The sequence below is a fragment of the Pipistrellus hanaki genome, assembly GCF_964339955.1.
Source record: "Pipistrellus hanaki genome assembly, chromosome: X".
Taxonomy (NCBI): Eukaryota; Metazoa; Chordata; class Mammalia; order Chiroptera; family Vespertilionidae; genus Pipistrellus; species Pipistrellus hanaki.
Genome location: NC_140524.1, coordinates 91,303,435 through 91,321,459, shown reverse-complemented (window position 1 = coordinate 91,321,459; position 18,025 = coordinate 91,303,435). Strand labels below are relative to the sequence as shown.

The 18,025-nt window shown below is 46.8% G+C and overlaps 1 protein-coding gene, 1 long non-coding RNA gene and 1 pseudogene across 5 annotated transcripts in view; all 3 read right to left on the bottom strand.

Moving 5' to 3' along the window:
- LOC311614722 overlaps positions 1 to 18,025 on the bottom strand; it is a 520,998-nt gene that overhangs the window by 133,972 nt on the left and 369,001 nt on the right. The window lies entirely within an intron of this gene.
- The window catches only part of PCYT1B (phosphate cytidylyltransferase 1B, choline), a 93,550-nt gene that overhangs the window by 49,909 nt on the left and 25,616 nt on the right, over positions 1 to 18,025 (bottom strand). For 2 of the 3 annotated variants that reach the window (XM_084869714.1, XM_084869713.1), the window contains exon 2: positions 14,990 to 15,089. In XM_084869714.1, the coding sequence (XP_084725840.1) occupies positions 14,990 to 15,089 (100 nt within the window). Of the gene's footprint in view, positions 1 to 14,989; positions 15,090 to 15,526; positions 15,751 to 18,025 lie in introns of those variants that run through there. The other variant, XM_084869712.1, reaches the window with a different exon arrangement.
- Positions 6,444 to 8,878, bottom strand: LOC311615611 (cytokine-like nuclear factor N-PAC; annotated as a pseudogene). The gene is made up of 2 exons: positions 7,793 to 8,878; positions 6,444 to 7,603 (listed from the first exon to the last, which is right to left on the bottom strand). The product of its transcript is annotated as a cytokine-like nuclear factor N-PAC (transcript).

Sequence of the window (18,025 nt, the reverse complement as noted above, 5' to 3'; positions counted from 1 at the left end):
GATATTGGCTGCAGAGCTCCCCGCTTGCCCCTGCTTGGGAGCGTGGGCTCACAATCCCACGCAGGGATCTCAAACCTGGAGCAACAGAGACAGGAAAGAGAGCGCATATGGCAGCGGGCAGAGGGAAGCAGGGAAACTGTCTGCCTAGGCCAGTGGTCAGCAAACTCATTAGTCAACAGAGCCAAATATCAACAGTACAACGATTGACATTTCTTTTGAGAGCCAAATGTTTTAAACTTAAACTTCTTCTAACGTCACTTCTTCAAAATAGACTCGCCCAGGCCGAGGTATTTTGTGGAAGAGCTGCACTCAAGGGGCCAAAGAGCCACATGTGGCTCTCGAGCTGCAGTTTGCTGACCACGGGGCTAGGAGGTTGGGACTTTCCCTTCGCAGTGAGAGAGCACACCTATTGCTAGCAGCCTCGGCCAGAGAGGGTCACCCCGGGCTTGGACTGCTGGAAAGAGTGTGCTGCAGTGTTTGGCTCCAAAAATAAGGGGTTATACCCAGCAGTGACTTTGACAGACCCTCTACTTTCCTGGAAGGCACTGTGCAGAGCCCTAGCCAGTGACTCCACTGTGTGGCGTGGGGACGGGGAGAGGAATCTCTCACCTCAGGTGCAGGGTTGCACAGACTGCCCATCCCGTGGAGCTGGGGGCAGGGCAGATTGTGGATTTTTGACCCTCGCCATGGAGAGGTGGGAGCACAAGTGGAGCTGGGATTCTTGACCCCCCACTTGACTGAGACCAGCTGTGCAGAGATCTGGGTCCTGTGCGGGGCTGACTTTGTAATCCCTTCTGCTTGGACCTGTGGCATGAGGGCGCCAGGTCCTCACAGAGCAGGGGTATTTGAACAGGATCCCCTGGGAAGGCTTCTATTGGGGAGACAGGTGAGCAAGAGCTGGGCTTTGTGACTGCATCGTGGGGAGGCTGAGCTGAGCTCCCTGCCCTGCCAGGTGTGGGAAGGAGAGGCAGAGCAATGCATCCCCCTCCTGCTTAGAACATAACCCCCAACAGGAGATGGTTTGGATCAGCTCTGACGCCCCAGATAGCCCCACTGGTGCAGCTCAGTTGGGGGGGAAGGGGGTCGGGAGAACAGCTCAGAGCAGAGCATCCCAAGAGTGAGACCTTCAGAGGCTATTGTCTGGGACCAGGAGAAAATGCTTAGCCCTGTCTGGTTTGGCTCAGTGGATGGAGCGTCAGCCTGAAGACTGAAGGGTCCCAGGTTTGATTCCGGTCAAGGGCATGTACCTTGGTTGCAGGCGCATCCCCAGTGGGGAGTGGGCAGGAGGCAGCTGATTGGTGTTTCTCTCTCATCGATGTTTCTGACTCTCTATCCCTCTCCCTTCCTCTCTGTAGAAAACCAATAAGATATATTTTTTTTAAAAATGTTTAAACCACCGGGACCAGTTTGGCTCAATGGATAGAGCGTCGGCTTGGGGACTGAAGGGTCCCGGGTTCGATTCCGGTCAAGGGCATGTACCTTGGTTGCGGGCATATCCCAGTAAGGGGGTGTGCAAGAGGCAGCTGATCGATGACTCTCTCTCATTGATGTTTCTAACTCTCTATCTCTCTCTCTTCCTCTCTGTATAAAATCAATAAAAAATATATTTAATAAATAAATAAATAAATAAATAAATAAATAAATAAATAAAAATTGTTTAAACCCCTCTTGCGGGCTATGCTGGCAACATTGTCAACTAGAGACTGTTTTGATCAATCCCACTAAGCCTAGGGCAGCTGAAACCATAAATGCTGAAAAGGGTGCAGACTGTACCCAACCTGACCCTGAACCAGGCCACCAGGGGGAACAGAGTTGGAGTCTCCGGCAGACACTGAGGAGTTTTGCTTTGCAGCAGAGACTCATTTCCCCTCAGAGTGCCTGACGGTGTCATCTCTAAGCAGAGGGCCCCAGCTAGGCTAGCCTGGCTCCACCGGAAGACTCTCTCTGGAAGACCGGGCAACCTCAGGGGGCAGGTGGAGTAGTGACATGTGGAGGCGGACCTCAGAGAGCCACAGACTGGCCACAACTATAACAGAAAATCAGGAGCCAAACTTGGACAGCTCCTGACATTGGCTGACACAAAAGTCCCTCCCAGGAGGCCTGAAAGCAGCAGACAGAACAATCAGCCTCAGACAACATAATCTGCCTAGAGTGGTCGGCAAACTCATTACTCAACAGAGCCAAATATCGACAGCACAATGATTGAAATTTCTTTTTAAAGCTGAATTTTTTAAACTTAAACTTCTTCTAACGCCACTTCTTCAAAATAGACTCACCTAGGCCATGGTATTTTGTGGAAGAGCCACACTCAAGGGGCCAAAGAGTTGCATGTGGCTCGCGAGTCGCAGTTTGCTGACCACAGGCCAAGATAAACTTCACTTGCTGGCTTCTTTTTTCTTTTTTCTTGCTTTGGTATTTATTGTTGTTATTAAGGTTTTTTTCTCTTTTCTCTTGTTTCTTTCATATCTCTTACTGGTCTCCTTCCTTTTCTTATATTTTCTTTCTTTCCCATTCTTTTGCTTTACTTTTCTCTCCTTTTGACCTTTGCATAATTTTTTTCTTTCTCTGTCTTCTTGTCTTTTTTCTACTGTTTTCCTTTTCCTACTTTACTCTTATTTTTTGCTCTCCATTCTTTCCTTTCAGAATCTTTTTTCTGTCCCTTTTCTCTTCCAGTGTTCTTTTTATTTTCTGTCTCTAATTTTATTATTAGTAACATTATCTTTTTCTCTCTTTTTTATTATTCTTGTTCTCTTTTATCTTTCCTAATTCTCTTCTCTTTTGTGGTTGTTTTTTGCTGTTTGTTGGGATATTTTATACTAGTGGCCCAATGCACACTAAAAGAGAATTCATGCACATTAAAAGAGAATTAATTAGAAGAAATATTTTAATATTGCTATTTGCCCTTTATGATAGAAGTGTCAGAGATGAAAAAAACAAAAACTAGTAAAATGTATATGAAAATCTTTCTCCTGTCAGAGTCTGGGGCATGCCGCGGGATTCAGAGTCAGGTACCCACCCACCTGCGCATGCCTCGAAATCACATGAGACCCAAACTCAGCCAGCCCCACCCCCATTGGGTGAGATCCAGATCTGGCCAGCCCCACCTCCATCAAGCCTCAGGTCCCCCGGCCTGGAGCTGGGCAGGGGGCACAGCCTCAGGTCCCTCATTAAGCTCCACCAGGTGGGAGGTGCAGCCTCAGGTCCCTTGGTGCATGCTAGGTGAGGGCACAGCCTCAGTTTCCCCTGGCACACCTTCAGGTCCCCCAGCCGGGTGCTAGGGTGGGGGATACGGCTTCAGGTCCCCTGGCCTGGGGTGAAGGGCAGGGCCTGAGGTCCCTTGGCCTGGTACTGGGGCAGGGAGTGCACCTTGAAGTACCCTGTCAAGCCTCGCCAGGCAGGGGGCATGGCCTGAAGTCCACAAGCCTAATGCCAGGGTGGGGGGCACGGCCTGAGGTCCCCAGTCAAGCCCCACTGGGCGGGGGAGCAGCCTTAGGTCCCCTGCCCCGGCCCAGTGCCATGCAGCCTCAGGTAACTGCTAAACGCTCATTATGGGAACCCCGCCTCTGCTGTGGGCGCAGCCATCTTGTGATGGCATGATGGCATGAGGGTTAATTTGCATATTAACTCTTTATTATATAGGATGTCTTTGGTTTGGTTTGGTTTTGCCCTGTCAGCACCTGCAAAACAGTTCATACGACCTGGTTGTGGTTGAGCCATACAGTTAGCCAGCCTGAGAAGAGAGTCCATGCATGAACAGGACAATAACAATCGAGACCCAATTACAACAGGAGAGCCCAAATAACCAACAAAAGGGTCACTCCTAGAATATCAAGCTTAGTAGTACAAGAAGACTGCACCACTTGGCCCACAAGACACTTACTGCAAAAGTCCACCCTATTAAGACCGGGAGCCATAGCAAGTATATCTAATACAGATACAAACACAAAGAGACAACTAAAATGGGGAGATAAAGAAACAATACCCAAATTAAAGAAAAGGAGGAATCGCCAGAAAAAGACCTAAATAAGATGGAAATAAGCATGTTATCAGACATAGAGTTCATAGTAATGGTTATAAAGTTGCTCAAGGAACTTAGTAATAACTATAAGGAACTTAATGGGAACTACATCAGCATGATAAATGAGATAGAAACTATGAGTAAGAAACAGGCAAAAATAAAGAATACTGTAGCTGAGATCAAGTATATGCTGGAGGAATTAAAAGCAGATTTGATGAAGCAGAGAATCAAATAAGCGAATTAGAAAACAAGGTATAAAAAACAGCAGCAAAAAAAAATACTTTCAAAGCATGAGGACAGTTTAAGGGAATTTGGGGACAACATGAAATGTATCATAGGGTACCAGGGGGAAAAGAAAGTCAGCAAGGAATAGAGAACCTATTTGGAGAAATGATGACAGAAAACTTCCTTAAGCTTGTGAAAGAAAAAGTCACACAAGTTCAGAAGGCAAAGAAAGTCCCAAGTGTCCATCAGTAGATGCATGGATAAAAAAAACAAAAAAACACACAAAAAAAACTGTGGTTCATTTACACAATGGAATACTATGCAGCTGTAAAAAAGAAGAATCTCTTCCCCTTTGAGACAGCATGGAGGGACCTGGAGAGTATTATGCTAAGAAATAAGCTAGTCAGAGAAAGACAAGTATCACATGATCTTACTTGTATGTGGAATCTAATGAACAAAATAAACTGATAAACAAAATAGGTCCAGAGGCATAGAAGCATGGCACAGACTGATAGATCTCAAAGGAAAGGGGTGGGATGGGAAGAGATTAACCACAACTTATATATTGTACATACTGGAAGCCCAGTGCATGATTCAAAATCGTGCAGTGCTGTTCACCCTTGAGTGGCTGGTCTGGCCCTGACTCCTTCCCTGGCCCCGAAGCAGCTGTGGCCACTGCTGGTCTGGCCCTGCCTCTTTCCCAGGCCCTGCAGCAGCCACATCTGCTGCAGGTCCAGCCCTCCCTCCCTCTCCAGCCCCTGAAGCAGCCTCAGCCGCTGCTGATCAGGCCCTCCCCCAGCGCAGTCGCGGAGGCCCCTAATGCTCCACCCCCAATGCTGCGCACACAACCTCCTCCTGTTCGATTGACCCATTACGGGAGTCAATATATATATAAATATAAATATATATATATATATATATATGTAATAGTGGAGGGGCTATCCCTCAGCCCAGCCTGCACCCTCTCTAGTCTGGGACATCCCTCTCACAATCTGGGACTACTGGCTCCTAACTGCTTGCCTGCCTGCCTGTCTGATTGCCCCTAACAGCTTCTGCTTCCAGCCTGATTGCCCCTAACTGCTCCCCTGCCAGCCTCATTGATGTCTAACTGCTTCCCTACTGGTCTGATCACCCCCAACTGCCCTCCCCTGCCAACCTGATGGCCCCCAGTGCCCTTTCCTGCTGGCCTGGTCACCCCTAACTGCCCTCCCCTGCAGGCTTGGTTACCGTCAACTGCCCTCCCCTGCTGACCTGATCTTGCCCCCAACTGCACTCCCCTGCCAGCCTGGTTGCCCCCAAATATGCTCCCTTGCAGGCCCGCTCACCCCCAACTGCCCTCCCCTGCAGGCCCAGTTGCCCCAAACTGCCCTCTCCTGCAGGCTTCATCACCCCCAACTACCCTTCCCTGCCAGCCATCTTGTGGCAGCCATCTTGTGACAGCATTGCATGATGCCACCTAGGCTTTTATTATATAGGATATGCATAGCCCAAGGACACAGATAATAGGTGGTGAAGGCCTGGGGTGGGGCAGGAACCAGTGGAGAAGGGGAAGAGGAGGTGGGGGACTTCTATAATACACTCAACAACAACAAATTTTTTTTTTTTTAAAGCAAGCTGCCATGTTGTGAAAGGGCCTGTAGAGAGGGCCACATGGCAAGGATCTGCAGGTGACCTCTAGGAGCTGAGGGTGACCTCCCCCTGACAACCAACAAGAAGCTAGATCCTTGGTCTCTCATTTTCAAGGAAATAAAATCTGCCAACAACCTGAGTGAGCTCAAAAGTAGACCTATGATCAGCTAAGCCTCCAGATAAGAAGTGACACTTTGAATGCAGCCTTGTGAGATCCTGGACAGAGGCCTCAGCTTAGCCAGGCTCGGACTTCTGAACCAAGGAAATCATGACCTAGCAAATACGTATTGTTTTATTTTTTATTTTTTAACCAAGAAAAAAAAACTATTAACAAGAACTAAGACTGGCAAAAAAAAAAAAAAAAAAAAAAAGGATGAGTTCTTAACATTTGCAACAACATGGATGGAGCTGGAGAGCATTTTGCTAAGTGAAATAAGCCAGGCAGAGAAAGATAAATATCACAGGATCTCACTCATTTGTGGAATATACTGAACAACATAAACTGATGAGCAAAAACAGATGCAGAGACAGAGAAATATCGATCAGAACATCAAACCTAAGGGAAGGTAGGGGAGTGGGGGTAAGGGGGAGAGATCAACCAAAGGATTTGCATGCATGCATATAAGCCTAACCAATGGACACAGACACCAGGGGGTGAGGGCATGAATGGGGAGGGCTAGAGGGGGTGGTAATGGGGGAATAAGGACACATGTAATACCTTAATCAATAAAGAAAGTTTAAAAAAAGAATTAAGACTGGAGAAAGGGGGGCTTAGCATACACAGGCCCAGTACACAGTAGACATGTCCTGGTCAGACTAGTCCAGCCCCTTGGCTCTTTTGCACACCTCATTGGCTGCAGCTGCCATAGGAGTTGGATGATTGACAGCACTGCCCAGAGCAATGGCTAAGCGAAGATCCTTTTGAATGTATTTCAGGTAGACATCAGGCTCAACGTTTCCTTGCAGAATATGTTGGGACTTCTTATTCAGGTAGCTGCTGGCCAGTTGTCCGTCATTGAGGATGTCCAAGAATGTCTGCTGGGACTGGCCTGTCTCTTGGGCCAGGGTCAGCCCCTCAGCGATGGTGGCCATGAAGCTTCCCAGGACCATGTTCACGATCAGCATCATCTTGGCTGCATTGCCAACCTCGCCGAGAAAGAAGGCAGTCTTCCCCATCGCCTGGAAGCAACTGCTGCAGTCCTCATATAAGTCTGTCTCCGGCTGCCAAGATCACCAGCATCCCATCATGAGACTGGTTCCCGGAGACGGGGGCTTCCAGAAAGCAGCCCCCCGGTACACAACCAACTGTGCCAGCTCCGTGACGGCGTCAGCATCCATTGTTGACAAGTCCACATAGCATTTCCCAGGCCGGATCCCTTGCAGCACGCCGCTGGGGCCCAGCACCAGATCCTTGGCTCTCTTTGGATCTGGCACACAGGCAAAGGTGATGTCACAAGCAGAAACAACTTCAGCAGGGGTTCTTCCAGGCAGTCACCACATGACCCGCGTTTAGCAAGTTGGAGATGATGCTACTTCCTATGAGGCCTAGGCCCAAAAAGCCTATCTTTTTGACTGTGGGTGTGATGCCGCCATTCATGGCCGTGCTGTCTGCTGCCTGGATGGAGTTGGACCCAGTATCCTCTTCACATATTTTCATCTTCTTTCTGATTGTCTGGTAATGGTTATCTGGCTTCCCAGTTTGGCTGAGCAGGAAGTGGTGGAAATGAGGGTCTATGTCAGGGGTCCTCAAACTTTTTAAAGTGGGGGCCAGATCACGGTCCCTCAGAGAGCTGGAGGGCCGGACTATATGAACTACTAATTCCTACTGTAACACCTCGGCTGCGCTCACTGCCCAAAAAACCTGGCGGGCCGGATCAGACTCCTCTGCGGGCCGCGGGCCGTAGTTTGAAGACCCCTGGTCTATGTCTTTAAGAAGCCCACTCGCACTCGGCTGCCACTCAATTGCCATCATCCCATTCATAGGGGTAGACTCAGAATCCTACTCGTCCTGTGGGGACAGACCCCGCTTCTGGGCACTCTGCTCTTGGGATCTTTTCAGGAGGGACTTAGAGCTTCTCTCTGAAGAGCCTGATGACACCCTCTTATTTCTTTCTCTGAGTTTTTTCCTTGGCTTCCCTTCAAATAGGCGAAGCGTGCGCTTCCCGCCACTTGAGTTCAGCCTACCTTTCTCCTCACCGGAATCTTGCTGATCCTTCTCTTTGGTAGAACTGTGGGATGTCTGGTCTTTTTCTCTGTCAACCCCGAGGAATTCTTCCACAGCCTCCACCGCTCGCTGGAATAGCTTTCCCTTGGTCTTCTGTATCATTTCTTCCTTATGTGCCTGGTACGGCTTCAGCTGTTCCAGTTCAATCCAGGCATGGTCCTCCATGCCAAAGAACTTCACAAAGCACCATTTCTTCCCGTGAGGTCTCTCCAGCTCCTCGGGTGGATTAATAATCTTCCCCGGCCAAGGAGGATATGGGCCAAGTTGCCCCCACACCAAATCGCCCAGCTGCAGGCTGATAGGCGGCATCTCACCTATCCAGATGCACTGGCCGCTGCAGGGAACCTTACGGCCGCATGGTGGCGCTGCAGCCGGAGTGTGTGGATCCAGATGCACTGGCCACGGTGTCAGGGAAGCTTATGTCCGCCTGGCGGTGCTCCACGCTGGAGTGTGCCCGATCACGTGACCGGCCTGGCTGAACCTTAGCTCGCCCTGGAGCTGCTCCTTGGAATCCACCTGACCACATAACGGTGCGGCTCAACTGTGCATTGTTTTAAGCTGCCAGATCGGTGGCAATATGTTATGGGGCAATAGGAAGTGAATACAATGGCATTATACTCTTTCTGCCCACCCACAGACTATAACATTTCTAAAGCATTTCAAGTAAATTCATGTTTATCCTGAATGGTTAGAATAAGCGTATTATATAAATGTGATGTTCAGGTAAAATGAAAGCCTGTATGCCACACACCGATAAGCATGTTTAAAATAAACATAACAAACTATGCATAACACCAAAATGATACTAAATAGCTGCTTAATGCTGAAACCGGTTTTGCTCAGTGGATAGAGCTTCAGCCTGCGACTGAAGGGCCCCGGTTCGATTCTGGTTAAGGCATGTACCTTGGTTGCAGGCACATCCCCAGTGGGGGGCGTGCAGGAGGCAGCTGGTCGATGTTTCTCTCTCATTGATGATTCTCTCTATCCCTCTCTCTTCTTCTCTGTAAAAAAATCAATGAAATATATATATTTTTAAAGATAAAAATAAATATCTGCTTGAGGATCATGGATACAAATAATGAACATGGTACAGTATTGTGAGGAAAATGTGATTGTCTCAACTTTCTAGGGTCTTACATTCCAAGTTTTTATAAGTTATTCAGTACTTTGAAATAAATGAAATGATGAAGGGGGCTATACTTAGCTCACATCTCACACCATATATAAAAATTAACTCAAAATGGATCATAGACCTAAATATAAGAGCTATAACTAAAAACTTCTTTAAAAAGGGTGAAAATCTCAGTGATTTTGGCAAAAATTTCTTAAATAGGATGCCAAATGTGTACACTATAAAGCAAAAACAAATAAATAAATTGGACCTTGTTTAAAACCTATGCTCTTCAAAACATATTTTTTTAAAAATGAAAAGACAAGTCATAGGGAGAAAATGTTTGCAAAAAAATAACATATAGCCCTAACCGGTTTGGCTCAGTGGGTAGAGCATCGGCCTGCTGACTCAAAGGTCCTAGGTGGGTTCGATTCCAGTCAAAGGCACATGCCCTGGGTTGCAGGCTCGATCCCCAGTAGGGGGTGTGCAGGAGGCAGCTGAATTGATGTTTCTCTCTCATCAATGTTTCTAACTCTCTATTCCTCTCCCTCTCCCTTCCTCTCTGTAAAAAATCAATAAAATATATATTTTTAAAAATTACATATATATATACATACATATACATATATATGTATACACACACACACATATATATATATCAGATATAGGACTTGTATTTCGCCAAAGAAAATAAATATATGGATAGCAAATAAGCTCATAAAACGATGCTTAATATCATTTTTTTAAAAAACTTGGCCATACCTACCAAGTATTAGTGAATATATAGAGCAACTGGAACTCTTATACATTGCTGGTGAAAATGTAAAATGGTACAATTGTTTTTGGAAAGCCGTTTGACAGTTGGTTAAAAAATTAAGCATTTACCTACCAGACAGAAGGCAATCACCAACTGCATTACCATATCTAAATTCACCATTCTGTGGGGTGTGCTATGATGTTTCTTGGTATTACTTCAGATTCAGGCAACAACAAAAGTGTGATGATTCCTTTCTTTATAATGACTATTAGCAACCTACATTTAAATAATGTGTTAAAAGTATGTATGATTTGCAAAGCCCAAATATTTCGCTTGATCTTCACATCAACTCTGAGAGAGAGGTAAGGAAGGGTGGGTTTACTATCCTCATTTCATAAGAGGGTGTCATCAGGCTCTTCAGAGGCTCTCAGTCCCTTCTGAAAAGAACCCAAGAGCAGAGTGCCCAGAAGCGGAGTCCACCCCCACAGGACGAGAAGGGTTCCGAGTCTACCACTATGAATGGGATGATGGCCAGACCCATGGTGGCAATTGAGTAGCAGCTGAGTGCGAGCGGGCTTCTTAAAGACATAGACCCTCATTTCCACCACTTCCTACTCAGCCAAACTGGGAAGCCAGATAACCATTACCAGACAATTATAAAGTTACTTCTCAAATGCACGTGTAAGTCTCAGACCTCAGGGTGATAACCATTGCTTTATTAGAGCAGTGATCCTCACATTTCAACGCACCGAACCCCCTGAAAAGCTTGTTAAGCGTCTGCTGGGGTCCACCTTCACAGTTTATGATGAGGTAGGACTGGGGTGAGGAGCAAGCATTTGCATTCCTAACAAGTTTCCAACTGATGCTGCTGCTTTCTGTCCTGGGACCACATGGCAAGAGCCTCTGCTTTAGAGTAACTGTTGATAGTGGCTGGAGGGAGTGACAGGGAGAGCATCCTAAATATGTGTTGCAGCTTTGTGCTGTCACTACAAAAGCTCAGCTTTTTTTTTTTTTTTTTTTCAAATCTTGCTGTTGGACTACTTTTTTCGTAAGCAATTATCCTTTGTGGTACTTTCTTGAGCAGTCCATCAAAAAGACAAAACGTGCCCTAACCCCCTTAACCCCGTGGTCGGCAAACTGCGGCTGGCAAGCCACATGCTGCTCTTTGGCCCCTTGAGTGTGGCTCTTCCACAAAATACCACGGCCTGGGTGAGTCTCTTTTGAAGAAGTGGCGTTAGCAGAAGTTTAAGTTTAAAAAAGTTGGCTCTCAAAAGAAATTTCAATCGTTGTATTGTTGATATTTGACTCTGTTGACTAATGAGTTTGGGATTTATATTATTCTGTTTCCACAGTGTGTAGAGTTTCCAAATTCTTTCCTCAAAATCTACCTTAATAAATTTTGCTTCATTTGTGTGCCTCTGGCACTACAATTTATTTAACTTTTCTTTAATGGACTCTTTTAAAAACTTTCATGTATTTTAAAAGCTAACATCCATCATTATCATTTATTGAAAATAATATTGCCGGCTATAAGTAGAGGGCAATTATAAAGTTTATAAATTATATAACTTGGCCTGCTCTCCTCCTCACTTCACTCTCTCCAAGCTACAGTAAGTCCTCACTTATCATCAATAGGTTCTGTGACTTTAAGTGCAACGACGCACAATGAAACCGATTTTACCATAGGCTAATGGATATAAACAAGAGTTAGGTTCCTGTGGCACCTCATCAATGCTATAACAAAACAACATGGAGCAAAGCAACGTTATCTGAGAACCTGCTGAGGCAGATTGGCATGGCTGAGAGATCAAGCTGGAACACAAAAAGGTTTCAGGTCAAATCCCAACATCACCATTTACCAACCTGTGGTCCCTCAGCATCAGATCACCTGGGAACTTGTTAGCCAGGCAAGTTCTTAGGCCACACCCCAGTTGGACTGAATCAGAAACGCGGGGGGTAAAGCCCAGATATCTGTGTTCTAACAAGCCCTCCAGGTGATGCTGATGCAAGTTCAAGTGTGAGAAGCACTGCCCCTTGACTCCCTGAATAACCCTGTGCAGATTCACAGCTTTCTAAAACCATCATTTCCTCATCTGTGAAATACTGAGAGTACTAACCACGTCAAGTTGTGACAATGACATGACACAATACATATAAAGAACTTAGTAAACAATAAACATCTATTGTTATGATGAAGAAAACTGTCCTTTATCCCATGGATTCTATTCAACTTGGGATGTTTGTTTCTGAGCTATCGTACAATGCTCAAAGCTTAACTGGTAACTAGTCTAATTTCCGCTCCATCCCAACCAAATGGAATGCCATTCATTTCCTGCTACACGGCTCTCTACCTCCATATCTTCACTGTTCCTGTTCCACTGGCCCAGAATGCCCTTCCATTCCCTGCCCACATTGTCCAAATCTTAACTTTCCCCCAAAAGATCAGCTGAGGTGGGTTCCTGACTGCTCCAGGTCAAATGAATCTGCCTTTCATTATATATATTGATTTCAGAGAGGAAGGGAGAGAGGAATAGAAATATCAATGATGAGAGAGACTCATTGATGGGCTGCCTCCTACATGCCCTCTACTGGAGATTGAGCTCAAAACCCGGGAATGTACCCTGACCAGGAATCAACCATGACCTCCTGGTTCATAGATTGACACCCAACCACTGAGCCACACTAGCCGGGCTAATCTGCCTTTCTTAAAACTGTCCATTTTCATCTGTGTTGCAGGCTTTAACCTCTAAGCAATCAATTTTCAACCTTTTTCATCTCATGGCACACAGACACACAGAAACTAATTATTATAATTCTGCGGCATACCAAAAAATATATTGTTTGCCAATCTGACAAAAAAAATAGGTATAGCCAAAACCGGTTTGGCTCAGTGGATAGAGCATCGGCCTGCGGACTGAAAGGTCCCAGGTTCGATTCAGGTCAAGGGCATGTACCTTGGTTGCAGGTACATCCCCAATAGTGGGTGTACAAGAGGCAGCTGATCGATGATTCTCTCTCATTGATGTTTCTAACTCTCTATCCCTCTCTCCTCCTCTCTGTAAAAAATCAATTAAATATATATATTTAAAAATAGGTATAATTTTGATTCATTTACACTGGATAGTTATTGTTTTGTTGCCTGTTGTCATTTTTTAATTTGACAATCTAAGGGACAAGAGGTCAGTGCCTCTGTCTCAATAGTCAAGTACTACACATATTAAAAAATTTATAGCACACCAGTGTGCCATGACATGCTGCTTGAAAATTCCTACCCTAAACACATGCATACATGCTACTGGTGGTGGATTTTATTTCTGATTGTCTTATCCCTTTATAATGAAGCTCCTAGGCCCTAGCTAGTTTGGCTCAGAGGGTAGAGTGTCAGCCTGCAGACTGAAGGGTCCTGGGTTCGATTCTGGTCAAGGGCACATACCTTGGTTGCAGGCTCCTCCCTGGCCCAGACCCTGGTTGGGGCTTATGGGGGGGTAACCAATCGATGTGTTTCTCTCACATCAATGTTTCTCTCTCTTTTCCCTCTCTTCCTCAATCTCCCTAAAAAAATCAATGGAAAAATATCCTCGGGTGAGGATTAACACAAATATCTATATATATAAAGCCTAAGCGACCTTATGACTGATCGACTGAAAAAGTGGTTGCTATGATGTGCACTGACCACCAGGGGGCAGATGCTCAATGCAGGAGCTGTCCTCTGGTGGTCAGTGTACTCCCACAGCCAACCTCCCAAGGCTGTCCAACCTCCTTCAATACCTCCCCCCGGCTGGGTGGCCCTGATTGGGAATGGGCAAGATGGCCCCGATCGGCCCCGATTGCTGGCCAGGCCGAGCAACCCCACACACGAATCCGTGCACCCAGGCCTCTAGTATACTGTATAATAAAGTTCTTAGGAAATAGAGACAGTACCTTAGAGTTCTTTTTCAACCTTTTCCCTATCCAGCTCTGGTATATACTAAAGGAGTGAACAAAGTCCTTGAGCAGTTTAAGGCATAGGCTCTCTCATTTAAGGCACACTTGGAGAAACTTCTTTAAAATGCGCACTTCTTTAAAAAATGGTAATAGCTGAAACCGGTTTGGCTCAGTGGTAGAGCATTGGTCTGCGGACTGAAAGGTCCCAGGTTCGATTCCGGTCAAGGGCATGTACCTTGGTTGCAGGCACATCCCCAGTAGGAGGTGTGCAAGAGGCAGCTGGTCGATGTTTCTATCTCATCGATGTTTTTGCTCTCTATCCCTCTCCTTCCTCTCTGTAAAAAAAAAAAAAAAATATATATATATATATATATATATATATATATATATATATATATATAAAATGGTAATAGCAGAAACCAGTTTAGCTCAGTAGATAGAGCATTGGCCTGCGGACTAAAGGGTCCCAGGTTCGATTCCGGTCAAGGGCATGTACCTTGGTTGCAGGCACATCCCCAGTAGGGGGTGTGCAGGAGGCAGCTGATCGATGTTTCTCTCTCATCTATGTTTCTAACTATCTTTCTCCTTTCCTCTCTGTAAAAAAAATCAGTAAAATATATGTATTTTAAAATGGTAATAATTACAGTAGCTTAGGTTTGTTTAAACTTCACAGTTTAAAACATGCATTGGGGGTTTTATTTTTATTTTTTAAATTCCTTTATTGAGTAAGGTATTACATATTTGTCCTCCTCCCCCTATTTGCTTTGGTATTTTTAACCGAGCCTCGTTGTCACAAAAACCTTGGGAAGTGGGTATCCTTGACCCTGCTCCCCATGAGGAAACCATTCCAATCATTCCCGGGACTCGCCCAGGCTGGAGGACCAACAGACGGTAGAGCTGAGGCTCGCACCGCATCTCACTGTCTTTTTCCCCCCCTTGGCTACTCTGATTGGTTGAGTTTGTCACTGGTGCTGTGATCCCTGTGCTGCGCCACCGTCTCTGAGTTCAACTCTGAAAGCAAGTGCCGCTCACATCATGGCGGGCCTTCCTGCTCCTTTGGATGGCCAGACAGACCCACGGGGAGAAGCAGCACAGCCTCACCTGGTGTCCCGAGGCGGGCCTGGGCAATGGTCAGTTTCTCATGGGGTGCTTGGCACTGGCAGCTGACTTCGTCTGCAAACGGGGCAGGAGCGGTCAGAGTCTAAAAGGGAGAGAGAGAAAGGGAAGACAGTCTAATAAACTTTCCTTGGGCACTCACTTCAGCGGAAGTCTTCTATTTATGTTGGCTATCCAGGTATGACCAAGAGGTAGAATACATCAGCGGAGTCTTTCCGAGAAATACGGTACCGTTAGAAATAAAAGCAGGGACACTGTCACTGCCTCAGAAATAACTCTCCAGTGTGTGCCATATGCCAGGTAGCAGATGAGGTGCTCTGCATATGCTAATTCTTCAGGCCTCGCAACAAACAGCCTGCGGTGGCTAGATCCTTCTATCCTTCTACAGCAAAGGAAAACACCATCTCCATTTCCCAGAAAAGGAAACTGAGGCTCAGCAGCATTGAGAAATATGCTAAGTCATGCCCCGGGAAAGTCCCAGTGCTCGGCTCTGATCATTGCACAACCAGCATTCAGACTTACCCACACCCTGGGGTACTCAGCTGGGAGGAATGCCATACTCAGGAGTGTGGCAGACATCTGTGTTTCGCACACACCAGCCTGGCCAATCACGAACTCTGGCGTCGCCTCCCTGCAAAGGCCAAAGACGTTATCTGTTCCCTGGGAGGGCCTGAAAGCACAGCATTTCTGGCGGGCTGCAGATAAATTGCTCCTCTGGTGGCTCCAACGGCCACCAACGGCTGGAGGCCCCGCCCCAGGCAGCTGGGGCGAAGGCTCTGGGGAGCGCTGTGAGAGAGATGTAGTCACTTGGACGCCTGCCCAGGAAGTGGCTCTGCATTTTTTAGTCAGCTCCTTAAAATGAAAACCTCACTCTCTCCAGACAGAGGGAGACAAAGCGAGGGGTGTTTTGGTAAACAGGGCGAATGCCATCCAGGGCCGTCTATTTGCAGTCTCCAAACCGTGTCATTATCGTGGTCCTCGCTACACCTGCTCTGCTATTTTTAAAGCCGGAGTCACTGTACATATTACCCGTGTTGTTGCATAGAATGTTTCTTAGACATAGGCACAGGTGCTCCTCGCCCTGATAAGGCTCTACTGAATCACGAGCCGTGCATGGGAAGAGGGACTGTGACCCACTTCTGCCATTCATTGCTTCATGCACTTGTTCATTCATTTATTCGCATGCTCATTCAAAGATAGGCCGAGCGCTGTCTTAGAACTGGAGATACAAACAGGGATGAGACCAGTCCCCGTCTTGGAGGAGTCCCTGTTCTCTCTACTGCCAAGAACCCATCCTGCCCTGTTCCCATCCCTCCTCCCCATTGTAGCACCTTCCGCCCTGGCAACTGGAGTCCTGCCCCGGAGTTGCTCGGAGACCTCCCAATTGCCTGAGACTCTTAACCCCCACCCTCCCGTTCAGGGCTCTGAAAGCAGACCGAGATTTGGGACATGGACTCAGGAAACCTTAGTTTGTTCCTAGTTCTTTTTCAGATACATGAAGGCGAACACATGGGCCGTGGTGGGTCAGAGCATTTGTAGCATGCCAAAGAGGTACAGTGGCCAGAGCAGGGGCTCCATAGCCACAAAGCTGGGGTTGAAATCCCCTTTCTGGCACTTACAGGCTGTGTATTCTAATCTGGCTCTCCTAGTTGAAAGAAACGGACACCCACTGAAGTTAGCACAAGAGATGAAGGACTCTTGGAAAGCTACCCTGGCATAGAAACGGTGCAGTGAGGGTAGGGCAGCACCTGGTCCCAGAGAGCTGTGCGCTGACCTGGCACGTGATTATTTCCCTCATCCATTTGCCCTATATCCTCCCATTATGTTCAAGTCTCTGCTTGCCGTCTACTCCCATATAAACTTCGCTTTAAATGGGGCCCATCATGGCCCCTCAACCTTCCTTCCCAACACTCATTTGGCAGCTTCTGATTGAGCGTTTCCGCCCCAGCTCCTGCTCCTACCAACGTACTGCTTCTTTCTTTGTTTCCCAATTCGCCTTCCTAAGGGAGAATCAGACTGGCCAAGTTCATGAATTCAGAACAGGCCACAACCAGAACTAGCCTGCATTGAATCAGATGCCCACCATCTGTGGCTGGTGAGGGGAGGAGGAGTGGTGAGGGAGGTCATGGGCTGCCTGCCATTGCCCCTTTAGCAGGCGCTGTTGTTGGGGCCAGAAATGTACGTATTTGACCTTGTGTGCTCTTAAAAGGAAGTTCATTTGCTTAGCTGAATCTCAGTTTCATCTATAAAATGGACACCAATTTTGCAGGTTGATGCAGAAAATAGAGATAAATTATGTCAAGTACCTGGTACTCAAGAAATTGTGGCAATTATTATTACTGCTATTAGTACTCATTCTTATACATACCTAGAGGCCCAGTGCATGAAAATCCATGCACTAGAGGGGAGTCCCTCAGCCCGGCCTGTCCCCTCTCCCTCAGGGGTGGGAGGCGACCCAGTGATCAGGGAAAGGTGACACCCCCATCACACCTCTACTGCTGCCACTGCCGGCAGTGCAAGCCTCAACGGGCCCTGGTTACCTGAGCCTTGGGTGGCCCTGGGCAGCTGGGAAGCTGCCATCCGAGGCTTGCCTGTGCCTCAGGCCAGCCCTGGTGGGCTGGGGGGCTGAGGATGGGTGCACCTTCACCGTGCACCTGCCACCCTCCCCCGCCCTCTTCCGCCCCCATGGGGTTGAAAGGACTGAGGGACTCTGGCGGGGCTAAGGGGCATGGGTGCCACCATCTTTGTGACAGTGTGATGGTCAATTTGCAATATTCCTCTTTAATTGATAGGATAATTTATAATACTTTATATTATGACATAATAATAGATAAGGTGGTTCCCTATAAAAACAAGCAAATTGACTATGAACTTCTAGGACACAGCCCAAATAGGTAAATGGGTTAGCAAATGGGGTTCTTACATTAATGATTTATTAGCCTTTAATATATGTGGACAGTGAATTGTTTCCACATGGACTAAAATAAATTATTATTTGGGGATATTTTATGTGCTAGTCTC